Here is a 26,130-nt window from a genome sequence, read left to right as displayed (position 1 = left end):
TTAATCACTTACTGTGTGTTGTAGGGTATATGAGTGATTTCCATGCTTCTTTGTTTTCGTTTCAAGTTATTTCTTTTGTAATGTTGTGTGCTTGATAACAAGTGTTGGTGACAGCCAAATCAAAATTTATCCAGATGTTAGGTAGCTTTTGCTCGCAATAGAATAAATTTGAGCGATTGATATCCGTATGCAAAATCACTCGGATGACTAGCTAGTAGCAACTTCCCTTTTTCCTTCAGAAACCGGGTTGTATATCTTTATTGATATAACAATTTACATTCATAGCTTACAAGAACATCTCTAAAAGAAGGAAAATTAGAACCAAGTCCTTATAGTGCTTTCCCAAATGGAGCCGCCGCTCGTCACTCCCTCCATGGAAGAAAGGAACGGCGAACTTGCGAGTAGAAGCCCAACTCCAGCTCGACGAAGAAGAAGCTTTTGAAAAAGCCACATCTAGATTTTTTTTTACACGTCCAACTCGCTATCTTTTTTTCTTTTTCAAAAGAGAGGATAAGATATCCAAGCTAACGAGACAACCATTCGATCCCTTCCATTCCATTGTCGCAGGTGGCCTAGCTGCGGCCAGGAGCTAGGCAAGCAAAGCAAACATGAGCGCCGCCGCTACTCTCCCGACCGGCGAGGCGCAGGTGCCGGCGCCGCCGCTGCCGCACGCGGTGTGCGTGCCGTTCCCGACGCAGGGCCACATCACGCCGATGCTGCAGCTGGCCAAGATCCTCCACGCCCGGGGCTTCCGCGTCACCTTCGCCAACACCGAGCACAACCACCGCCGCCTCGCCCGCTCCGGCGCCTGCGCCGCCGCCGCCGCCGCGGGCCTCGCGGCGTTCCGCTTCGCCGCCATCCCGGACGGCCTGCCGCCGGAGCCCGGCGCCGCCGCCGACGCCACGCAGGACCTGGCGACCATCAGCCACGCCACCAAGCGCAACTGCCCGCCGCACCTGCTGAGCCTGCTCGCCGGGCTGGGCGGCGTGACGTGCGTCGTCGCGGACAACCTGATGAGCTTCGCCGTGGACGCCGCGACGGAGATCGGCGTGCCGTGCGCGCTCCTCTGGACGGCCAGCGCCTGCGGCTACATGGGCTACCGCAACTTCCGCCTCCTCATCGACCGAGGAATCATCCCGCTCAAAGGTACGCTCTGCTCCGGCGGCTCTCCGATCTATCGAAGGGGAGTGATCATGATCACTGATCGATCAGATTTCTTCTTTTTTCTGGCCCTGTAGACGAAGAGCAGCTGACGAACGGGTTCATGGACATGCCGGTGGACTGGGCGCCAGGCATGAGCAAGCACACGCGGCTCAAGGACATGCCGACCTTCCTCCGCACCACGGACCCCGACGACGTGCTGCTGAACTTCCAGATGCAGGAGGTGGAGCGATCGGAGCACGCGACCGCCGTCGTCGTCAACACCTTCGACGAGCTCGAGCGGCCGGCTCTCGACGCCATGCGCGCCGTCATCCCAGCCGTGTACACCATCGGCCCGCTCGCCGCCGTCGCGGAGCGGGTCGCCGGCGGGGGCCCCGGCCCCCTCGGCGCGGTGAGCGGCAGCCTGTGGCGGGAGGACCGGTCCTGCCTCGAGTGGCTGGACGCCAGGACGCTGCCCCGCCGGCCGCGGCGGTCGGTGGTGTACGTCAACTTCGGGAGCGTGACGGTGATGAGCGGGCGGGAGCTGGCGGAGTTCGCGTGGGGGCTGGCGGGCAGCGGCCGCGACTTCCTGTGGATCGTCCGGCCTGACGTCGTCAGGGACGGCGGCGGCGGCGCTGCCGCCGGGGTTCGCGGAGGCGACCGAGGGCAGGGGCCTCGTGGCGAGCTGGTGCGACCAGGAGGCCGTGCTGCGGCACGAGGCGGTGGGCCTGTTCCTGACGCACAGCGGCTGGAACTCGACGCTGGAGAGCCTGTGCGCCGGCGTGCCGATGCTGTGCTGGCCCTTCTTCGCGGAGCAGCAGACCAACTGCCGGTACAAGTGCGCCGAGTGGGGCGTGGCCATGGAGGTCGGCGACGTCGTGCGGCGGGAGGCCGTGGAGGCGAGGGTGCGGGAGGCGATGGGCGGGGACAAGGGGAAGGAGATGGCGCGCAGGGCGGCGGAGTGGAAGGAGGCCGCCGCGGGGGCGGCGGCGAGGTCGCTCGCCGATCTCGACAGGCTCATCGACGATGTGCTGCTCGCGCCGGCACAAAAATCACTCAGAATGGCTTGAATGATGGATCATTGCATGGCCATGATCAAACGATGATGAGATCATCTAAATACCCTATCGAGAGTCTGATTGGGTTGTGTTTTTCTGTCCCCTTCGTGACTTTTTGTGACCGTGTGATGTACTTCCTCAGCATCTCCAGCAGTTTGGCAAATCGAGTTGTCATCTTTGATTTTTGGCAAAAACGTTAAAAATATTCCTCCAATAATTTGGCAAAAGACTTGGCAATTTTTGGCAACTTGGGAAAAACCAGCCTCCAGTACGTAAATATACGCGCGCGGCGCGCGGTTGGCATCGTGGTTTCTAGTCAGGTGGGAGGGTGAAAAAAAATAACAGAGAAGAGTTCCTGATTTAAGTTTTCAAGAGGTGGAAGGGCATAAATATAATTTTGTTTCTCTCTCAGGGTTCCTGATGTAAGTTAGATCTGTATTTAGCAAGTGAATTATGCCAAACTGTTGGAGATAACCTGTTTTTTTTACTTGGCATATCTTTTTAGAAGTTGGCAAAACACAAGATATGTCAAGTAAAATATGGCAAACTCTTGGAGATGCTCTAAGGGTGTGTTTAGTTCACTTTGCATTTTGTGTTTTTGCGTTTTTGCAATGGAATCTTCAATATTTGAAGTATTAAATATAGACTAATCACAAAACTAATTACAGATCTTGTCTGTAAACTATGAGACGAATCTAATGAGCCTAATTAGAGGATCATTAGAACATATTTACTGTAGCATTACTGTAGTAATTTAGTGTCTAATCACACCCTAATTAGGCTCATTAGATTCGTCTCGCGATTTACAGTCTATTTGTGTAATGCGATTTATTTTTTGACTACATTTAGTACACCATGCAAGTGATTTACAAAAATTTTATGTTTTGCCTTTTGAAATTTAAACACGGCCTAAATAGCTGTCGCTTTCGCTTCCCGAGAAATAACTTTGATTAATTTTATATAAAAATTATTAATATTTATGATACATAATTAATATCATTACATAGATTTTTTAATCTAGTTTTTTAATAAATTTATTTGGAGATATAAATATTACATATTTTTTCTACAAATCGAGTCAAAATTATGGCACGCACACCAACGACGATATTTAAATAGGGACAGAAGGAGTATGCGTTTGGAAAGATAGGGTTCCCCTTTCGTCGCCTTGCACGGTAGTTAGACCATTTACAACAGCTCTTTAAAACAGGAGTTTGATTCGTTTTTCTTTAAAAAAACAGGTCTCAAACATTTTTTTTAAGAAACAAGACTTTCAAGAAATATGTTTTTGTACTAAATTTTATTGAAGATAAAAATTAATATTATTTATTATAAGTAATTTGGTCGAACTTAAACCAGTTTGATAGACACAACTCATGTTTTAGGTAGGCTAATCCCAGTGCAAAATTTCAATACACGATTACCAAGAGTGATATATCATCAAAAGTCTTTTGAAACTATGGATAAAATGGGGCCTCCCAATGCATAGTTTTATTTCACGATTTCATAGGCGAGCCATTGCATTCAATTACCATGAACGTGCTTGAGTGAAATCAGATGAGATGAAATTCTCTAGCCCCCAATGCTAGTTTCATCAAGTTTCATAGTGTTTAAAACAGTGTAACCCAAGTTTTATCTAGATGAAACTCATTTCCTCTCGCTCTTCATAAATTTCTTACCATATCATCATCATCATTTTTACCTATGTGTCACTTTATTTAATATGTATAGAATCTCTATGAAACTTACACTGGGAGTGATGTTATGGACAGACGGAGTAAACTACAAAAACACAAACTGAAGACAAAACGTTAGGGTCAGACACAGCTCTCCTTACTTTGGCCCTGTTTAGATTCATGAGTTATTTTTTAGCCCACCTCCAAATAGCCTAAAAGGAGCCCAACAGCAAATCTATTTTGAGCTATTTGGAAATAGCTTATCTAAAAAATTTATCCCACCATTTAGAACTACTGTGCTCCCCCCTCCCAGCGCCGCCGCCTCCGCCCGCTCCCGCGCCACCATGGGATCCACCACTCTTCCCTCCCACAATCTCCTAGGCCAGCACATCGGAGCACATCGACGCCGGGCTAGCACATCGACGCCGGGCTAGCACATCGACGCCGCCGCCGAAGCACATCGCGGCCAGCAGGCCGAACATGGCTTCGCCCAGGCTCTCGGCGGCGAGCACCACTCCGCCGGAGCCGGACGAGCGCTGCCGGTCAAGGTCCGCGACGAGATCGCCGAGCGCGCGGCGTCGGGCGTAGCGGCGGAGGCGCGACGGGTGGAGGATCTTGACGGTGAGGTTGCGGCAGACGGCGCGCCAGAGCGGGCCGTACGGCGCCGAGTTGATGTTGTAGTGGCGGCGGCGCGAGAGCACGGCGCTGGGCACGATGGACGGAGGGCAGTCCGAGAACGCGCCGCCGGCGGCGGCGCCGCGAACGAGGAGGCGGTGCGCGGCGAAACGGTCGGTGACGTAAACATCCGGCCGGCCGAGGCCGAGAGTGGGGAGCTTGCTTAGGAGCGCCGACCTGAAGGCGGCGAGCCGCGCGTAGGCTGCCTTGCGCGTCGGTGCATGCCGGAGCCGGAGACAGCCGACGATGTGGACGAGGAGGAGAGTCAAGGGGAGCAAGAAGATGAGCGCGTATTGCATGGTTATTGGCTTCAGCTCTAGCTAGTAACAGTAACACTCGTCTGTGTAGTGGTTCTTTGGCGCAAACGTGAGAATATTGTACTTTCACTTTGCAGGTTCTGTTTTCTGGAGCTCTTGCTGGAGCTTGAGAGGTGGATTTTTTCAAAAAAGAAAAAAAAATCATAGTTTTCGGTCTCTGCAACTGCACACAACCAAAGTAGAGCTAGCTCCAGAGCAGTCTAGCGAATCTAGGCTTGGAAAGCGAAATGTTTGCTGACACATTCATCAAGTATAGCAGGCCGGCCACACAAAGGGTGGATTCCAATGATTAGAAAAGTACATGAAAAATAAAATAGCTCAAGGATCCAAACAGTCAAGGACTATTTAGATGGGGGGTTATTTGAGCTAAAAGTAGCTCTCAAAATAGCTCTTGGCTATTTCTTCAAACAGGCCCTTTGTCTTGCTTCGGCTTAGTTGGGCCAGAACTCACCTATATGGCGTTTCGAAATGAAATATTTGCTTCGGCTTAGTTGGCCATGCTCCTTTGTCTTAGTTGGGCCACAGCCCAGAGCTCACCTATATGGCAGTTTCGAAACGAAATATTTTCCTTATGTATAGTACAAAAGATAAACTGTTCCTTCCCTTGAAAAAGGAAGAAGTAAATTTCACAAAAATACCACGTTTCTGTTCTAATTGTCACAAAACTACCACGTTTAATGCCAGAACTAGCACTTTGGGTTCTTTCCTCACAAACCTATCACAATTTGCCTATTTGATCTCGAACACTCGGGACAGTTGTCAACGAACACAGGAGGCATGCAAAAGGTGGTAGGTTTGTGAAAAGAGAACCAAAAGTGGTACTAGTTTTGTGAAATAGGCACCAGAAATGCTAGTTTTGTGATAGGACAAGAATATGGCCGTCTTGTAAAATTTACCATTAAAACTTGTTTTTTTGTGTGTGAAATTCTGCTACCAATTTTCAACTAGATCTGGTGGTTCAAAAACGGGATTGATCACAAGGTCACACGATTTAAAGGTCTGCTAAGCATGGTAAGACTTTCAGACACAAGATAAGATTAGAACACACTACTACGACTAGCATCAAATAGCAGCGGGCAACACATTCAGACACAAGATTAGATTAGAACACACTACTACGACTAGCATCTCAATTCTCCTAACTAAATAAGGTTCACCACCTCAAACGCAGCAACATCCAGTTCACCACCACCATCCGCATTGCAGAATTCTACACTACTCATCTACCGGTATACGTCGAACAAATATGTTACATGACGGGAAGTCAGCACGAATGGCAGATGGAAGTCGCCAAAGGCGAGAGTGAGCCCGCATTTCCTCGGCTGGAGATGAACCGGGGGACCTTGCGACTCCAAGCGAACAAAAAAAATGCCCACCTTGATGCATTGATCTGAACCGCACAAGAAACATGATGATGAGATTAAGGTCAGTTTAGGACTTATGCAATGGTTAGGATGAGTTCAGGGTTTACCAAACGAGATGGCCCTGGTTCCAGTAAGTGTTTTCATCCTCGAAGATCATGAAGCTGCTAGTCCAAGAGTTTTGCTCAGGGTACGCGCTGTGGAACTCAGAGGATGGGTTCCACTCACTGTTGGAGGCCTTGACCTCCTTCTCAGGTTCCACCTCAGCGAATGTCACTCGCTTCTTTGCTGTATATTCCTTTGGATCTTTCAGAGCTTCCTGTTCTTTTGAATCTTTCAGTGCTTTCTTCAGTTCTTTAGAATCCTTCAGGGACGCTTTCTTAGGATCTTTCGGTGCTGCCTTCTTTTGTTCTTTGGAATCCTTGGGTGACTTCAAATCCTTTGATGGCTTCTGCTCCTTCAGATCTTTTGATGGCTTGGGTTGCTTTGCATCTTTTGATGACTTGGGTTCTTTCGAATCCTTCGATGATTTTGATTCTTTCGAATCCTTTGCTGGTTTTGATTCTTTCGAATCCTTTGATGATTTACTAGACTGTTTAAATGACTTGCCAGCCTGCAATACAAAACAAAAGACATCAGAATGACTTGTCACTGGAACAGAAGAAGGGCACTCAGCTTCTTTTTTCTCAAACATAATCAATGCATCGTCCATATGAACTACTCAAATTTAAGGATAAAACAAAGATTGACTAGTAGATCACTAGAGTTGAACTACCCAGTGTGACAGGTACTAATAATTAGCTGAGAGTACAAATAATAATCATCAAACTTTAGCTTTGAGACAAGGTAAGTAGCAAAACAAAATTCTGTCAACAAGCATAGTGATGGATGATTATAATCATCACCAGAAGATCAGAGCCAATTGGAACCAGAATGAACAAGCATGCACAACAAGGTTAAATTCAAATCATTTCGCACGAAGTGGGGACACACACACACACACACACACACACACACACACACACACACACACACACAGATATATATATATATATATATATATATATATATATATATATATATATATATATATATATAAGTTGCATATACCTTGTTTGCCAGTTTCTTCAAAGCTTCAGTTCCATTTTCTTCAACAAACTTATCGAGTGCTGAGAGGAAGTCATCAGATTTCCCAAAAAGGCCCTTCTTTTGAGGAACATACCAAATGTTGACCATCTGGTTCTTTATGAAGGCTGGCCTCACATAGTTTTGGTACACATAGGCTGCACCATTGAAGTATGGCAAAACAAGCCAGCAAATGAAGATCAATTTCAGTGAAGGCCAAAAAGGAAGCCTGTCAAAATCAAGCATGGGAAAGACATTGAATATTGTGAGTAATGTACCATTATGATCTTTAGTACATTTGTGCAAGCTAAAACCGAAAATTCTAAGGTCAGATGTAAAAAAACCATGCAACTATGACAATTCCATGGATGCTTTGAAAACCAAAATATAATACTAAATCACCAAATCCATTAACTTGGACCTGCTGAGTTAAACATTCCTACTTCCTTCACAAAACATGGATATTTTGAAACCCGAAAAACTGAAGTTATATTACTAGCCAGTTCTTTGTTATTTGGTTCAAAATTAAAATAACTATGTGAAGCCTGATTTATGATACTCTGTAGTTTGTACTTTAATATCTTCAAGGATTACCAGAGTAAGATGTACAAGGACTTCATAGTGTAAATGACTTAATGCTAATATATATGTCCTGTTCGTAAACTAATCCTGAGATATAGCAACAACTAATAAGCCTTACAAAAGCCAAAAGGATCTCCAACTTTCACGTGGAATAGTGAATTGACACTAAAACAAGATAACAATCACAGCAGAACTTACCACTGAATAATTGATGCAAATGTGAGTTCAAACAGTGTTATTAACGAGTACAGCACCCAATATGTGAGCCATTGTTGATCATCCACAGGAGATTTGGTTTCTATTGCCTTAACTGAAGCATACCTGTAAGTTGTAATAACACTGAATTACATTTGTGTTTTAGCACTAACAAATTGTTATTAAAAAAAGTTTGAGTTTCTAGAAGTAAAAGATATGTTGTGAGCAACTTACAAAGGATAAGCCAGTGCAACCAAAGGCCTACAGAGAAAAACAAGATAAACTGAAGTTAAAGCATGCACTTTCGATTCATAATAATTGCATATGAGCCAGAGGAAAAAACTTTCAGAAAGTGTAAATTCAGAAAAGACCAAAGTGGCACTAGCCTGCCTGTGTTAGTAACAGGAAACCATCAGTACACTCCAAGGGGAGCAAATGAATAACTCACAAGAAACTTATTCACCACCTATGTTGTATGCGTTAGCTCCTCCAACAAATGAGGGGGATTGTTTCGTAAATGGGTTTTTACATGTTACAGCACAGTAACAGCAAGAAATGTCAAAGCGTACTGGTCCAACACAGCAACATGAATCACAGCATCAGTACTGAATGTGGCAGTGGCACTAGCTTCTTAAATAAATGAAGCTCAGTGTACCCTGGTACAGCACACATCGGTTCACACTAAGAAGATTTAGTAAATCCTGGTCCCAAAACGGACACCCATTTCTTTAATGATGCATCACAGCTACAAGACATAACCCACGACCCACTAAACTATAAGAAAACAGCACCAGATTGTGCTGGGCCATTCATCTCCATGTGACCAAACTTGCGGCATGGAAAGGAATGTGAAACAGCCAAAAAGATAAGACTGGGCATTATTTACACATAAAAAATCAAACAGGAAAGTGCAATTGAGCAACAAACCTACAATTACAGACACTAGCAAAACTACAAATCTAAAAGCAGTCGCTGCGCTTTTGTAAAGGACTGAACCGCTGAGGGAAAAGTAGCAAGTGACAGAACTGGACGGCTGATCTATGCATTCAGATTTGGTTATCTTCATCGACAGCATTCTCGTGCATCACATTTCACATCCTAACTTTTCGTTCCGGCAATGGTTTGCATTCAGAAAGGTACTGAGAATCAGATCAACAGAAAGAGACGTGCTGGTGTAGGCGAGCGAAGGAAGACTCGAAAATGAACGCTGCAAAACAGAACGCGGTCAAGAACGTCACGGAACCCCCTAAAAGCAATCCTTCTAGAAACAAAATTCGGAAAAGAAAAAAAAATAAATCCTTTTCTCCAACAAACAAAAATGCAGGCATCTCTACACAACAACGCTCCAGCTAATCAGCATACACCGCAATACGAAGTCGATTCAGTTGCGCGAGATTTCGCAGGCGAAGAACTGAACCATACCATTACCAAGAAGGATTCCTTTTCTTCCCAAACGCGAGAATGTTCTTTTTCCCAAAATCTGACAACGATTAAAAACTACGCCATTGAGCCCATTCCAAGCCTCGACCTATTCAACCTCACGAACGACGAAGAGCATCTGCATTCCAGCAATGCCGAACTCCGAAGCGCCCTGAACCGCGCGGCTGCATCACTCCGCTGCCGGAACCGCCGCGGGACGAGCAAAGAAGTACGCAAGCGGGATAATCCCGGAAAGAAATCATGGGGGACGGGTACGAGAGCACTGACAGGGAGACTGACTGACCCTGCGAGGACGTCGAAGTTCTTGGCGAGGACCTTGAGCAAAGATCCGGAGCCCATGGCCGCCTCCGCCCCCGAATCGGCGCTCTGGAGAGGTGGGAATGCAGGGGGGTTGCGGTGGAGGTCCGGAGGGTCGTCCCGGCGCTCTTGAACCCGCCGCCTTTTCTCCCACCGTCTTCCCCTTTCGGTGCTTTTGGGGTCTCGAGGGGAGAGAACCAGGGTTTTAAAAACCGATCGGACCGGCCTAACCGCCGCCCTCCGGTACCGGTTTACCGGACCGGTTAGGCCGGTAACCGGTGGAAACCGGTTGAATTCAAATCCAAATTCAAATAAATTCAAAAACTCCCATGCAACCGGTTCCCGACCGGTTTACCGACCGGTTTACCGGCCGGTTTTACCAGTTTACCGGTCGGTTTGACCGGTTTGAAATTCAAAAGCTCCCGTGCAACCGGTTTATCGGCCGGTTTGACCGGTTTACCGACCGGTTTACCGGCCGGTTTGACCGGTTTGATCGGTGGGTCTTCATGGGCCGGCCCATTTTTTTTCTTTTTCTTTTTTGATTTAACTTTAAATTCCCACAAACTATACTAAATGAATGAATTTTTAAGAAAATTTGACACCATTAAATTCATCACACCTTGAAGTATTTTTAGGAATTTTTTGGGAATTTTTCATTTTTTAAATTCAAATTTAAAATTTAAATTTTGGTCGGTTGGGTACCGGCCGAAACCGGAACCGGACCGGACCGATTTGACCGGTAACCGGTCAAACCGGACCGGTTCCACCGGATAGGTTAACCTTGGAGAGAACACGGGGGAGGAAAGTGCGGTGGGGAGGGGGGAGTGGAGTGGAAGTGACGAGCCCGAAACAGAGCACCGGCACGGGAACAGAGGAGGCGTTATGCAAAAAAGCCCCCAGGAGCTTATCTTATTACGGTGCTATCAACTTCGTCATTTTTTCTTTTTTGAGAAACTCAACTTTGTGTTAATTAAGTACAGCTAACAGAGCACGAGCACACGTACAGACACAGAGAAGGGTTTATGTTATCAAACTTTTTTTGACAAACTATAAATCTATTTTTGTGACTCTTTTGGCCACGTATGCACATTTTTCTCGGAGTAAAATGCACTGTGGTTACATGAACTTGTAGTGCTGTGTCAAATAGATCCATAAACTTAGAAACTGGACATCTAACCCCTCGAACTTGCGAACCCATTCACCCCAGGTCCAGTCCGGTTTTGCATGGCTTGCATGGCACTGTGCGCCCGCGGTTTGCTACAGTAAACCCGGATTTGCTACAGTTACCGCGGTTTTGTTTTTTCTTTTCTAGTTTATTTCGGCTGAATCTTTGAAAAATCATAACTCTTCGATACAACATCGGATGAAGATAATTTTTATATAAAAATTTTAGCCCTCGACGAGATCTACAACTTTCTAGTTTTGAGTTTTTTCATTTGATGGAGTTAAGTTGCCCAAAAAAATTATACAAAAGTACAGCACCATAATAATCACGTACTTCTGCTTGTCGCACTAGAAAATTAATATATTTTTCTGTTTGTTGTCAAATGAAGACACTTATATACTAAAATTTTAGTACTCTAAAAGATCTAGATTCTTAGAGTTTTAAGTTTTTATATTTGAAGTTGTTAAAATGTCGATAAAACAGTATAAAGCAGCATATTAAGTACACAAAAGACGTTGATGTTTTATACTATTTTATCAACATCTTAACAAATTTAAATGTAAAAACTCAAAACTACAAGAATCTAGATCGATAAAAGTGTTAAGATTTTGGTATACAAAGTGTCTTCATTTGACAACAAATAAAAAATATATTAATTTTCTAATGCGACAAGCAAAAGTACGCGATTATTATGGTGCTGTAATTTTATATATTTTTTGAGCACCTTAACATCATCAAATGAAAAAATTCAAAACTAGAAAGTTGTAGATCTCATCGAGGGCTATAATTTTCATATAAAAATCATCTTCATCCGATGTCGTATCGAAGAGTTATGATTTTTCAAAGATTCAGCCGAAATAAATTAGAAAAGGAAAAATAAAACCGCGGTAACTGTAGCAAATCCGGGTTTACTGTAGCAAACCGCGGGCGCACAGTGCTATGCAAGCCATGCAAAACCGGACTGGACCTGTGGTGAACGGGTTCGCAAGTTCGAGGGGCTAGATGTCCGGTTTCTAAGTTTATGGACCTATTTGACACAGCACTGCAAGTTCATGTACCCACAGTGCATTTTATTTTTTTTCTCATAGATATTCGCTCGCCAATGTTTTTCGGATATATTTTGTATTGGTGTATCCTTATAAAGTGGATTTATTATATTTTATCTATTCACTAGTGTCCAACTTTTTCTTTTTTTATGTCTGCCTAATTTACCTTTTGATCTTTATTGTGCTTATGTAGCTACACGGTCAAAATTGACAACTATTTAGAAACATATCTAATAACTAAGCTATAGTCTGGCAAAGAGGAGGACCGAGGTGCAATATCCATGTTACCGGTGGGGAGAATAGAAAATAGCATATACATACACGAGAGGTAACCGATAATTGCACGGCTGGGATTCCGTTTCCTTTTGTCCTTGCACACTGCAAACCTGCTGCCGAGGGGTTCGAGATGCAGGCCCACAGCTCATCGGGTGGATAATCTGCCGGTTTATTCGGATGCTGCTATAAATATTTTTTGCTCATGTTTATATTTTCCAATGTTTATGACCGTATCTCCCAAAATAGCAAGTATTATAGTGGACTGTAAGGTGGTTAAATGATGAGGTGGAGAAAAGATGAGAGGAAAGAGAAGGGAGGTGGACTGTAAGCTTACAGTCTGCTTATCCACAAGAACAAAAAAAACTTATGTGAGAGATAAGTGGGCCATACATTAATAGTGAAGAGTTCAACCACTATATGAATGAGCTGAGAGAAAACTACAAAGAATCTTTTTAGCCAGCAGGTGGCTGTATTATTAGCCTTTCTCTTATACGAGCTGGATTAACTATGAGGGCGTAACCATCACTTTGATTGGATGATAAATATCAGATTTGGTGATTGATTGGTATTTACTCTGGTAGATCTTTTAGAATCTTTTTAAAATTAACTACTGTGGTTAGACTACCTCCCATCTCTACCTCTCTTTTTTTAAGGTGAAAAATCCCTCACATGTACTGGTTAACTTCTAAATTTTTACATGCCATAATCAGTGATTTGTGGAGGGATGCATATGTCATAGATACAACGACGGCAAATGACAGATTAGGAATTTCTTGGCGGCATATAAGGGAATTAGCTTTTTTTATATCCACCACAATATGGCTAGTATGAACAACCGGAGTAAATTAAACATTTCTCTAGTCGAGTAGTTCCCTAATTGCCGAGTGACACATTAATGGTGTACTGAACATATCAAAATGTCTTATGTCAGGAGTAACCTAGTATATATGTTTATGTTTCATTATTTGCGGTGCAATAGTTGTGAGAAGCTTGTTGAAGCTCTTTATAGATCAAATTCTATAGCATATTTGACCCCTCACCTCATGCTCATCAGGCAGGTGACACACATATCATCTTGTTGTATTCATCAATGCAAGTTGTTTACATATTTACATCTCGTACAATAACATGCATGATCGATATGTTCACATGCACATCGGTACTTCATATGTGCATTTTTTTCGAGCAATATCGGGGGGGGGGGGGGGGGGGTGCAAGACGAAGAACACAGGGTTCAGTACAAAAATAAGACCTGCCATTCCAGGCCAAGAGTTACAGGAGCGTTGAGAGGAGCAGGGGGGAGCTATTGAGTACAAGGTTTACATTACAATTTCGAGCGGATCCAAACCTTCCATAGGTCGATGGCGGGGGAAAGGCGGCCGTATCTGCAAGACCAGGCTTCAAGGTCATGGAGAACACAACGGAGGACATCCACGGTAGAGCGGTTATCGTGGTGGAAGACCAAGGCGTTCCGGGCTTTCTAGACGTGCCAAAGGAGGAGGAGCATGACATCTGGCCGGGTTTGATCAGGGAGGGGAAGGCCACAGCCGAGGGACCAAGGCACGCGGTGCTGTCCAGGCAAAGGCATGTGGCCGAGGCGTAGCCAAACATCATGAGCACGGGGACAGTCAATGAAGATATGTGTATCGGTTTCGAGCTCGGAGGGACAGAGGTCGTAGTTTGACTCTTCACGTTGGCGGAGGTTTCGGTGGTGGAGGTGCGCGCGGGTATTCAGGCGACCATGGAAGAGCAGCCACCCGAAAAATTTGACTTTGTTGGGGAGTTTCATCTTCCAAATGTACATACAGTCAGTGGGAGTGAGGATGACCGGGTGTAGGGCCTGGTAAGCACCGCGGGAAGTAAATTGTGCATGTGGTGCATTTGCCAGACGACAGCGGTCTGGCTGCTCCCGGAGTTGGAGTGTGGCGAGGCAATCCAGAAGTAAACGATGTTCAGCAGCGGCAGCAATAGAGAGCCTGGGCCCGAAGAAAGGCTGGCTTGATGAGTAGAACGTCGCCACAGTCACGCCGGAGCGAATGCAATGTGAAAAAGAGTGCTGTCACACCCTGAAATTTTCAAATTTCAGGATGTGACTAAAAGAAAATAATAAAGCAACGATTTTCTCATAGTTTTAAAATTTTGCAACATTTTCTTTTGTTCGCAGGGAATTTAGAGGAAATAAATAAAGCTTGTTTGAATTTCTAAAAAAAAAATGAAGTTGTTTGTGTGATGCTTTCAAGCCTCCTTGCTTTGTTTTAATGTTTGAAGTTCAATTTGAATTCAAATCTTTGAGTTTGAATTTGAATTGAATCTGTTTGTTTGGTTTTGAGAAAAAAAAAAGAAAACGTTTTCAGCCCAGCAGGCCCACTCTTTTCCCCTCCCCCATTTTTTTTCCCTTCCCAGCCGGCCCAGCTCCACCTTCCCGGCCCATACGGCAGCCCGGCCTGTTTCGCCTCCCTCTCTCCTCCTTTCACTGCCGCGTGGGACCCGGCCTTCAGCTCCATCCCCTTCCCCGTGCTCGGATCGGACTCCCGGCCGAGTCCTGCCTCGCCCCGACGTCCGCGCTTGGGCCCGCACTCCAGGGTGCCCCGCTGTCTCTATAAGTAGCGCCGCCTGCGCCCTTGGCCCGCACCAAGCCGCAGCCGCCGTTCTCGCCCCGCAAGAAACCCTAACCGCGCTGCCTTGTGGAGCTCTCGGAGCCCGCCGCCGCGACGCCGTTCCACTGCTTCCCGTCGATGAGTTCGCCGCCCAGTAGCTTCACGTCGAGGTTTTGAAGCTCGCCAACCCGTTCTTCCTCGCGCTCTCGCTTTTCTCCCCATGGTTATGCTCGCCGGTGTTGCCGCTCCGCCGCTCGCCGCCGTGAGCTCTGTCCGCGCTCCAATACCCCGTGCGGATGCCCTAATCGAGTTCGCCGTGGCGTACTCGTACTCCCCGTCCAAGTACCGAGCCAAATCGAGCCCGGGGCGTCTAGAACGCCTACTCCGGTGAGCCCCCGGCCAAGCGCCGCCGTCCGCCGGACCTCTGCACCCCGGTTGTCGCCCCCTTTAGCCCCAGCCCTTGGATTTAGATCCAACGGTCTAGATCCGTTTCGACCCAAGTCAATCCAAATCTTACCGGTCAACCAATGAAGTTTTCCAAATAAGCCCCTCCACTTTATGGAAATCAACCCTCCGTCCAAGTTAGTTCAAAAGTATTTCTAAAACAACCCTTTGTTTTATGTTTTAGACCCTGACCTTTTCCAAAATAGAACCCGCAGTCCTGTTTAGGTGTTTTTACGTGCTATCCCTTGAAGTCTATGGTTAATTAGGTTTTAGCCCCTGGTTTCTTCAGATCTAGCCCCTGGAAGTTCAAAACTCTCACAAACAAGTCCCTGGTGCCTTGTTCTAGCCATAACTTCTTCGTTTTAACTCCGTTTTCATCAAATCTCGTGCTCACGTTATCCTTGCAATGTGTGCAATAGTTTTATCACCTTTTTATCCTCTGTGAGTACACTTTGTTGTGTCTTACAAATCTTTTCCATTAGTCCTTAACCCTTTGGCTAATCGCGACTAAATCCTTAACTCACCGTTTAACCCATAGGATCGCCGTTTTAGTTCCGTTTTCCGCGTTTCTTGAGCCCTCATAACTGTAGCAGCGAACCATATCCTTTAGTACATTCTTTAAAAGCCTTTCTTTGTTTTGGTGTATTGTTCTTAGTTGAATCTTGTTGTTTGCTTTGTATGTTTGCCCGATGTTTGCTCCGAGTAGAAGGATCGCTGTTCAAAGATTGAAGATCAAGAATTGCAAGTGAGCAAAAGCTGAAGAGCAGTGAAGAGCAGTAAGAGTAGCTTTTCATTGGAGAAAGACAAGTGACCCTAACCATACTTCTATCTATGCTTTATTTACAAGAGTATATTGATGATTTAATTGGAACATGGAGAACCACCCAAGAAAACAGTACAACCACAATACTAATGGGCTCTGGTCTTGGCTAAGTAATTAGATGAACTATATGTTGTGTTGGGGTTGTTCCGCTTGGTGGTTATGAGTTTGTGTTGTGGAGCGGGTGAAGGAAGCTGCGTCTTCTGAGGGACCGCACGGCAGGGACCAACACATACATATAGGAATTCTTTGTAAAGGCCTCGTAGCGTCCCTATGCAATCACACCTCGGAAGTGTGGTATTGTGCCTGATCAGCACATATGCGTGGTTGGGTTCAAAGTTCTTCGGAACTTTTACGCGAATTGTGGTGAAAGTGTACAACCTCTGCAGAGTTAAAACTAACCGGTTAGCCGTGCTCACGGTCAAGAGCGGCTTGGACCCTCACATGATTAATAAACTTAAAGATGGATATAAATCACATTCTGGTTATTTCTTGTGGCCTTGCTGAGTACCAACCATAAGTGTACTCACCCTTGCTTATTGCTGCTCAGAAGGAGAAAGTTGTGGTGAAGTCTTTTGAAGATGTTGCTGAGTTCTAGGCGTACGCAACCCCCAGTCGATTGCCTGTGAAGTTTGGAGCCTTCGTTTCCACGATAAGCTGTAAACTCTGATAGTCTTTTATTTGTTTTGATTCTCTTTTTCGTGATACTGTTACTGATTATTCACTTATGATGTCTCTATATGTATGAAACTTGATCCTGGCATACATATAGCTATGCATTCGGTTTTGTCCTTAAAACTGGGTGTGACAAGTGCGGGGAAAGTTGAAGCCAGGATGTCACCAAGCAGCCAGCGATCGTGCCAGAAGGAGGTGTGGGTGCCGCTCCCGACGAGGACTGTGGTGACGCGCCGATAGCGTGGGAGCTCTGCCCGTACAAGTTGACCAAGGTATGAGTCACTATCAAGATCAGCAGACTGTGATAGAAACCAGCTTTTCTAGGGCAGCTGCGATTGTGTACATCTTACAAGTAGGGTACAAGTCTTCTAAGATGAACATCACATTGTTTTGGAAATGTATGCTTTCCTAGCGGGGCATTTTACTGTAGGAGATCAAACATCAGTTAAAAAATCTTCTAGATAGAAAAGGACAGCCAATTGGATTTCTGATCCTATAGATATATATAGCTGCAACAACCTTTTCGAAGCAACAAACTCCACCTACAATATTGTATTTTACCTGCAAGAGCATTGTTCATCTAAACTAACTTCTAGAGAATGTAACTAAAGCAAATTCCCTTGAGACACTTTGCAAAAAGCCCTACAAGGGCATACAAATTGCAGAATCAATCCACAATCTAGCCACGCAAAGCTAGACCGATCATCCCGGCACATAAAAAGCAAATCTTATCTCTGAAATTGGCCTAACTGCAATAGTTTTTGTTTTTAGATGTGAAAGAATTAGTTCCAAAAAACCCTCCAAACAGTTTACCTTCTAAAATTCAAATATTCACAAGTTTGCCAGATATCCAAATTAATAGAATGCCCTGTATTAACACCACACTAATTTGGTTATGTGTCAACTCCTCAAACCACCAAAGCTATACATGACACATGACAAGGCGAGGTGTCCGTGCATTCTTCCTCCATGACATATGAATGCTACATATCCCTTTAGGTGTCCTTCCTCTGATTTTCTAAATCATGCAAGTATCAGATAATCCAAAACTTCAACAATGAAGGCATATGATTTTACTAAATAAACAGGGGGTGCTGCCTTGGAGGGCTATCCACTTGGCCATTGCCAAGGTGGACTCACATTGTTCCCCTCCTTGTCTTATTGGAAGGCTGTAGGAGGCGGCTGCAAATGCAGGTTGAGATGGTGACGCCACCGACCATAGGAGGTGGGAAATCACCGCTTTCATGGTGCTAGCGGAGGCATTACAAGTCAATAGGTTGGGTGGGGTTGTGGAGAATTCAGCGGTAAATTTACTCGGAAAAATGGAATAAGGGTAGGATGGGGTTGGGATAAGAACACGAGGAGTCGAAGAAATAAGTAGTGGAACTCAATAAAAATTTAGAGGTACTGAAGTCTTCGCCAGTGTTACTTCTTCAGAAGAGATGTTGGTGTGAGAGGCTGAGAGGTAAGGAAATACTCTATGGTAAAGTGTGTCTTTAAAGTGCATGTAGTAAAAGATAAACTCGGAATTGACATACATGTAGCACATGCATGGACAGCCTTCTTAAATTCGCTTAGTTTTAAATATACTCCTACCGTTTAGTTGAAAGCATACTTCTTTATCTACAATGACAATCTTAATACCCTAATAAAATTAGTAAAATTTTCTCTTGCAAAGTTTTTTAATAGGATTCCAGAAATCTTGATTTACATAACGTGGCACAACAACCACATGTCGACCTTGCTGGGACCAATTTCCCATCCCCATCCCAATCCACTGGGAGCTTATTCATCGTTCAGAGTCCCGATCCAATCCAACCAGAGCTTTTTCCTCATCCATATCTGCGTCGACCCAGGGAATTCCCGTGGCCGGTGGGGCCGGCGGCGACGCCATGTGCCACCGCGCTGCCGCCTGGGTCACCCAAGTGTGCGGGTGGGTGGCCGCCACACGCTCGCTGCGCCCGCGTGCGTGTGCTCGCCTCCCTCCCTCACCCCACGCACCAGCTCCCCACTCCCCCAGGCAGCCGTCCCCTGCACCTGCCCGCGCCCATCCATCCGGCCACCCTCCATCGCCGGCTGCCGCGGACCATCCGGCTGGGGATCAAGATCCGTCGAGGCCGATCTAGGTACCCGCGCCGCAAAGAAAGATCGTTTCTTGATCTGAATTTGTGTGGGCGTTTGGGGGTTTGGATCAAAGCTTGGTTCTTTGTGCGGGCATGGTTCCGTTGGTACGGAGCAGGGAGGGTAGTAGAAGGTGGCTTAGTTTCTTGATCTGAATTTAGATGGATTCATTCATTCCGAACGCTGGTACCTTAATATCGGTACTGGATAGGTTGCACGATTCTTGGTTTAGCTGCTGCGGTGTGGGAGAAAGAAGATGGTTTCCTGATGAGGGTTCTAGGGAGAGGGGGCTCAGGGGCTGCTCATCGTGTTCATGTGCTGTTTGTTGTGTTACAGATTTTCTGTTTGTGCTTTGAAATATCTTTATTGGATTCTTCGTGTGGATTGATTTCGGATAAAGTTTGTTGGATTTAATTGGCTTCAGCTCCGTGATGGATTGCATTAACAGCTCAAGAACGTTTTGGTTGTTTCTGCAAAAGAAAGAGCAGATAGCTTGATTTGGCTTCTACTGTCCTTACTCCTTAGGATTCTTTCTGTTGTTGGATTGGTTAAGTTGACTATATTTGATAGGCTATTGGAGCAATTGGTATTAATAGCAGTTAGTAAATGTAGCCATATCGAGTTCTTGATGCAGGTTCAGATGGATTTTTGTGTTGGTCTGATCCTTGTCCAGAGTCCACAAATGACCTTTAATTTATTTCTTGATGTGATTATGTGCAGCTCATATCTAATTCATATTTCTTTTCTTAGAAGGTTAAAGGTTTATTTCTTTGTGGTATTGTGAGCAATTGATAATGCTGTTGGTATAGCTTCCCATCAAACCCCAGGTTTTTTTAGGTGGATTGAATTTGGTGTTGTGATAGCTTGCGGCCTGTATTAGTTGGCCTTGTTGTTACACTCTCTTTCATCTGTTTTTATTGCTTAAATACTCATTTTGTAATACAGGAACATTAATCTGGGTATGGTGGCTGACACAGAAAGCTCAGATTCACTGCCTGGAAGTTCAAATGCTGCTGTCGAGATGCCTATTCATGGGTTAGCCTCTAATTATATGATAATTTGATAAGTAATATTATTTCATAGCAGTAATCATTGTTTTTTTTACAGTATGGCTGATTAGTCTATGACACGCATGACCATATCTGTTCCCATTTTAGATCATCTCCTGACTCTAGTTGCATGTATCTTTCTGAGATTATGAAATTTTCTGAACTCACAACAAAATTTGAAAGGGAAAGTTCCCTGCATATAAAGCATAACTCACATGTATACTGATGCGAGCAGAAGAAACCATGTAAGACTAAAAAGACCGTAGGACAGGAGCTGTGCGGATGGGATTGCTCTTTAATCCCGTGGTAGGACCTCTAGGCTCTGGGACAGTCATAAAGGAGGTTTACAGTTTGGCACCTTTTGAATGAACTTTATACATCACCCCTTGCCACATTAGAATGATGTCTATCGACCATAGTAGTTGTGCCAGCATGCTATTATTTTAAATCTCAATCAGATCGGCAAAATCAAAGAAACAAGTGTTAATTTGCAATTTTATATGATACTGACACTGAGGATACGTTCTGTTTGAAGTTGATATTCAGATATCTCTTGGAGTTCAGATCTACCTAATCTTGAACTGCCAATAATTCTGAATGGGCTATTTTTGCATTTCAGCATTTAGATTATTCTGAAATATAATGCTGTCCATTCTTTTCATACTTATTTGCTCTAGTAGTGTACCCTTCATTCAGCCTACCCATTTTATTGCAGCTGCAATTTTCCCCCCTGTTTCCTGGACATATTTATGTTGCAGGTCTCTTGATCAAAGATCTCAGGAAAAGACTCCAAAGAAAACTCATAAGGCTGAACGAGAGAAGCTCAAGCGTGATCAGTTGAATGAACTTTTTCTTGAGCTCGGCAGTATGCTAGGTTAGTACAATATGTGCCACCTATTGACTATCTGTTATAGAATTAATTTACACTTGAGAAAGATATCAGTATCTGCACTTAAATTCCATCATTCTGTTCTTCACTTGGGATCATCTGTTAATGGCAGCCAGCACACGTGCACTTTGAGCGAGGAGTGAAATTATAAATGAAATTAGCTTATATTCTGTTTTTTAGGATCCAGTGCATAGTATATCTGCACCATTTGGTATGTTAATGTGTCACCTTAGAGAACTCATCTGATTTTCCATTCTTGTCTAAAAGATCTACTGAATCCATTCCTTAAAATTGCTCAAAAAAGAAAACTTGAGTGCTCCACAACATGTTAATGTTAACTCCGACAACAAACACCAATTCTTATTTAGACCTACAGACCTTTTTTTATTGATTTTGAAAATTATTTGCAATCCTTTGCTTCTATATACTGTTTTCGTTCTCCCTTTTTTATGGATCATCATACTGTTGTGTCTTCGTGAATAAACCATGCCATTAAGGGTATTTTTGTGTCGCCTTACGCCTCTGTACTTGCATCATCTGTAGGTCTGTACTGAGTGCATTTGTGATTGTTGCCATGCAAAGAACTGCTAATTTGGCTGCCAAAATGCAACTTCTAAATTTGTTACTGCTTCAAAGTTAATGTATGCTTCTTATTAAAAAAAAATTAATGTGTGTTTAAGCTATTAATGTTATGCCGTGATTTTGAATGGAACAACACTTTGGAAAGTTTTTGCTGATGTACCATGCAGTTGTCTATTCTGATGGGAGTGCCATCTTCTCAACGGCATACTTATGATGCTATCTGCTTTGCATCATGCGCCATAAAATATGATTGCATAATCATTATCGTGCCATCCTTTTGTTCACAGAACATTGCCTTAGTTTCTGATCAACGCAGTTCTGCTATTACAGATCTTGATCGACAAAATACAGGAAAAGCTACAGTAGTAGGTGATGCTGCGCGAGTACTGCGAGATCTGGTCACTCAAGTAGAATCCCTCAGAAAGGAACAATCTGCTCTCCTATTGGAACGTCAATATGTGAGTTATCTGATTCAAGCATTTATATATTCTTGATAAAAAATTTAAACATGCTGCATAAATTCTTCTGTTTCTCAAAGGATGGAGACAAATTATAGACCAACCAGAAGAAGGGGTTTAATGTACACTTTTGAAAATCAATAAATTATCTACTGTTATTACTTTCCTGTTCGGAAGGATAAACATCTAGCTTGAGTCATTCTTCTAGAAGTAGGACATATTATCTTTTGTGAATCCTCATAGTAGGCCGGTTTATCCTTTATCTAGAAAATCTTTTGTGAATCCAGTCAATGATTCATTGATATTAACTGGAGATGCAAAACTCACTGACATATTCAATAGACTTTCATTAACATTTCATCGTTCTCATTTGAGTTTGTTACACTAATAGCACCACTTGCTTGATGTATCACTTTGGTAAACGTTTCAGATTACTATCTGCATTGCACATGTTAAACCTAAAATATACTGATTGACAGGTCAGTTTAGAGAAGTCCGAGCTGCAAGAGGAGAACGCTACACTCAAATCCCAAATATCAGAACTAGCAAACAAGCTCTGCGCAAGGATGGGGAATAGCAGCCTTGGGATGTTACATCGAGTGGCGAACACAAGAAGCCCTGATTTGGCGACACACCCCTTGCCACATCAGATGTGGAGCAACATTCCTAATATAAGCTCTGTGGCCATGGCCCACCAAATGAATACAGCATCACCGCTGCACAGTCAACATCACTCTGCCAATAATGCTGAAGTTTATGCACTGCGGCCTCAGGAGCTGCAGCTCTTTCCAGGGGCGTCGTCGTCACCAGAGCGTGAATGTTCCCATCCCAGAAGTGCAGGAGCCACCTCTTCGAGCCTCACCGATTCTTTGCCAAGTCAGCTTTGCTTGAGCCTTACACAATCATCTCAAGAAGAACGCACCAGTGATGTGCTGGTTGACACTGAGAGAACGACAAAACAGTTAGCAGATTGCTGATACTGGAATGAATCAGTATTTGGTGGTAGTGAGATTGTCCTGTAAATACCAAGAATGCCCTCCCTTTACTGGTTCAGAACTCATGTTATAGATGCCCTGTACTAGCGCTTGTTCTACAGACTCCCTAATCATGTCTGCCTTAGTTCTGAACTTCTGATGCTGATCAAAGATTCAGACTTGATGTAAATAGTTACTATGTACTGAACTGATTCAGACTGGTGCTTGGTGGAGACGTGAAGCAGAGAGGCCCTCCCACCCAACCTTTCTGCATGTTTCGTTGTCGGCTCCGGCGGTGGGTCAACGTCAACCTCGCCGGCTATCTGGCAAAGCCGCCATGGCCCTTGGTCAGCGCCGCCGTTGAACACGGACACGTTGACACATGGTCAGCATGTGCAAGCTCGTCTAGCGCTGTCCTCCACTCTCAGTGACGAGATGCTTCTGCGTCTTGTCTTCTTCGTGCCAACGTGCGGGTTGCCTACCATTACCAATCATGCTCCTCTTCCGTGTGCTCGATCTCCTTGCTTAAATACACGTGCTCCGCGCTTGCAATCTCGATCGCAACAGGCACCACCACCACACACAACAATGGCGTTCTCGCGGTGCTCGTGCAGCCTACTCGTAGCTCTCCTCTTGCTCCTCTCCCTCCTGGCGGTGGGGTCGCTCGCCGCCACGGGCCCCGGCGACATCGCCGTGTTCTGGGGCCGGAACAAGGACGAGGGCACGCTGCGCGAGGCCTGCGACACGGGCGCCTACACCGCCGTCCTCATCTCCTTCCTCACCGGCTTCGGCGGCGCCGCCAACAAGTCCTACTCGCTCGACCTCTCGGGCCACCCGCTCGCCGGCGTCGGCGACGACATCAAGCACTGCCAGTCCAAGGGCATCCTCGTGCTGCTCTCCATCGGCGGGCCGGCCGGCAACAACGCCAACTACTCCCTCCCCACGCCGCGGTCCGCCGCGGAGCTCGCCAGCCACCTCTGGGACGCGTACCTCGGCGGCTCCCGCCCCGGCGTGCCCCGCCCGTTCGGCGACGCGGCGCTCGATGGCGTCGACTTCTACATCGACCAGCAGGGCGGCGCCGGCGCCGGCCACTACGACGAGCTCGCCAGGCGCCTGAGCGCCCACAACCGGAGCTACCGCGGCCGGCCCGGCGTGACGCTGACGGCGACGGTGCGGTGCGCGTACCCGGACCCCAGCCTCGCGGCGGCGCTCGCGACGGGGCTCTTCGCCCGCGTCCACGTCCGGCTGTACGGCGGCGACCTGCGGTGCGAGTGGGGGCAGTTCGACTCGTGGAACAAGTGGGCGGCGGCGTACCCGGGCAGCCGGGTGTTCGTCGGCGTCGTGGCGTCGCCGGAGGCCGACAAGGACGCGTACCTGTTCCAGAAGGACCTCTACTACGGCATCCTGCAGTTCGCCGAGAAGGTGCCCAACTACGGCGGCCTCATGATCTGGGACAGGTACTACGACAAGATCAACCACTACATCAGCAGCAGCTAAACTTCGGACCTGGTTCACTTAAGCTTAATCATCGTCAAGTTTGTAATCAACAAATAAGATGGAGAAAACTGGTATGAAATGGTCATGATATGTATTGGTATGTGAGCATGCACTGCATTGTACTGCTCCTAAATAATTGTCATTGTTCTAATAAATAAGAGATAATCCATGTACATTCTGTGTTCAATGTGACTGTTGTGTTAGGCATACATGAGGGTTCAATGTGACTGTTCAATAATGTTGGGAGGACGACTCTTTCTATGTTCACTCCTAGAGAAACCCACATCCATCTCTTTCATTTGTTTCGATAGAGTTTAGACCCAGAACTAATACACTCGTTAGTCTCGGGTCCAAAATTTACGAACGTCAAATAACTTTTAGTCTTCGTTGGTGACATTAGCCCTGGTTGATAACAAATTAACAACAACCTAAACTAAAGGGAGACCCTTTTAGTCCCGATTAGAGTCATCAAAGTTTAAATGGAAATCATCATATATAGAGTTAAATGTGTTATATATGTAGGTGAGATGGTAAAAAAACTACACATAAGACAATAGGTCTTGGGTTTGAGTTCCGCGGAAAGCAATGTTGCTTGCTAATAATTTTTTTTGAATAGTTTTGCTAATTATTTTTAGGCATATGGAGGAAGGCCTCCCGATCTTTAGTTCTAACTGATTGTTCCGATTTTCCAACCGAAAGAAGATCTTGATCAAAGATAAAGAGGGCCCGATCTCTAATCACCTCCTTAGTGTCATGCGCCAATATTGAAAAAAAGTACTAGTGCCCAACTACAATGAAATGAAAATGCCTGAACCGAGTTGTGCACGTATAAGAGCAAGTATTATGGTGGGCTAAAAGCAGACTAAATGCTAAGGTAGAGAAAAGAGAAGAGGAGTGGGCTGTTAGCTTACAGACAGCTTCAACACAAAAACCAAGACATTTTATGAGATAGACAAATGAATCATGTATTTATAATAGAGAGCTAAACTATTATACAAGTGGGCTAAGAGATAAACTGTAAAGATTCTTACAGTCAACGGCAGGTTAAATCATTAGCCTTCCTCTAACGGAAAAGTATTCGGATTGCTAACTGGCCTACATTGTCGGCAACAATAAATTCGATCAGAGTAATCCTGACAATGGTCAATCATAAAAAAAAACTAGAGCAGAATAAGGTATATGCTTCCCGCTCAAAAATAAAGGATCGAACTGCTGCATACGTGGCATCACCGTCAGCATCACCAGCAACAGCAGCCTGGTAGCACACGTACGCATGTGTAGACTGAAGTCCGGGTCAAAGCGAACGTGGTGACGACAAATAAACAATCTTATCTCGTGCACTGCAACCTCACATGCATGGACTCTCGCTACACGCAAAAGCCGTGAATAAAGTTTTTTTTTCTCGACTACGCATCATTACCTTATACCAAAGTAGAGGAAAAGTTATGTACAGACCTAACGTTAGGGTGTACGTACGCACCCAACACACCCGTTCCGGCACGAAGCTAGTTGAAAAAGAAAAACACCGGCCAAAAATATAGACTGAGCTTACTCCTCACACTTTAAGTGACCTAGGGCAGCAACTCTTGCCTGTGTTGGAGGAGTGCCGATCGAACAACCAGGCGTTTCTCAATTCTGAATTCCGACCATGTTCACTTAAGCTCAATCTTC

The 26,130-nt window shown here is 45.2% G+C and overlaps 4 protein-coding genes and 1 pseudogene across 7 annotated transcripts; 3 read left to right on the top strand and 2 right to left on the bottom strand.

Moving 5' to 3' along the window:
* The first annotated feature begins 301 nt into the window (after positions 1-301).
* On the top strand, positions 302-2,276 carry LOC120686883 (annotated as a pseudogene).
* A 1,975-nt stretch (positions 2,277-4,251) lies between these two features.
* On the bottom strand, positions 4,252-4,848 carry LOC120685103 (cytochrome P450 89A9-like). The gene has a single exon (XM_039966940.1). It carries the CDS (start codon positions 4,846-4,848, stop codon positions 4,252-4,254), a length of 597 nt encoding a protein of 198 aa, XP_039822874.1.
* A 1,030-nt stretch (positions 4,849-5,878) lies between these two features.
* On the bottom strand, positions 5,879-10,727 carry LOC120686196 (HVA22-like protein a). Its single transcript, XM_039968372.1, has 7 exons — positions 10,659-10,727; positions 9,853-10,064; positions 8,364-8,390; positions 8,133-8,255; positions 7,338-7,581; positions 6,338-6,840; positions 5,879-6,256 (listed from the first exon to the last, which is right to left on the bottom strand). Coding segments are annotated over exons 2-7 (954 nt in total). The 5' UTR covers positions 9,909-10,064; positions 10,659-10,727; the 3' UTR covers positions 5,879-6,255.
* Positions 10,728-18,760: 8,033 nt separating this feature from the next.
* LOC120685715 (transcription factor BHLH062-like) lies at positions 18,761-23,229 on the top strand. 4 transcript variants are annotated; one of them, XM_039967788.1, is made up of 5 exons: positions 18,761-19,015; positions 19,956-20,045; positions 20,818-20,933; positions 21,861-21,988; positions 22,468-23,229. In XM_039967788.1, the coding sequence occupies exons 2-5, from the start codon at positions 19,972-19,974 to the stop codon at positions 22,963-22,965; spliced, it is 816 nt and encodes a 271-aa protein (XP_039823722.1). In that variant the 5' UTR covers positions 18,761-19,015; positions 19,956-19,971; the 3' UTR covers positions 22,966-23,229. The 4 variants fall into 4 exon arrangements, with proteins under 4 accessions (XP_039823722.1, XP_039823724.1, XP_039823723.1 ...); XM_039967790.1 differs by having other exon boundaries at positions 18,809-19,007; positions 19,953-20,045; XM_039967789.1 differs by having other exon boundaries at positions 18,809-19,133; positions 19,957-20,045.
* Positions 23,230-23,311: 82 nt separating this feature from the next.
* LOC120685713 (xylanase inhibitor protein 2-like) lies at positions 23,312-24,646 on the top strand. Its single transcript, XM_039967786.1, has one exon. The coding sequence runs from the start codon at positions 23,398-23,400 to the stop codon at positions 24,457-24,459; it is 1,062 nt and encodes a 353-aa protein (XP_039823720.1). The 5' UTR covers positions 23,312-23,397; the 3' UTR covers positions 24,460-24,646.
* The last annotated feature ends 1,484 nt before the right edge of the window (positions 24,647-26,130 follow it).

The sequence above is a fragment of the Panicum virgatum genome, chromosome 8N (assembly GCF_016808335.1).
Source record: "Panicum virgatum strain AP13 chromosome 8N, P.virgatum_v5, whole genome shotgun sequence".
In the NCBI taxonomy this organism is placed as follows: Eukaryota; Viridiplantae; Streptophyta; class Magnoliopsida; order Poales; family Poaceae; genus Panicum; species Panicum virgatum.
Note: the sequence above shows the minus strand (reverse complement) of the source record. Positions and strands in the feature narration are given on the sequence as shown.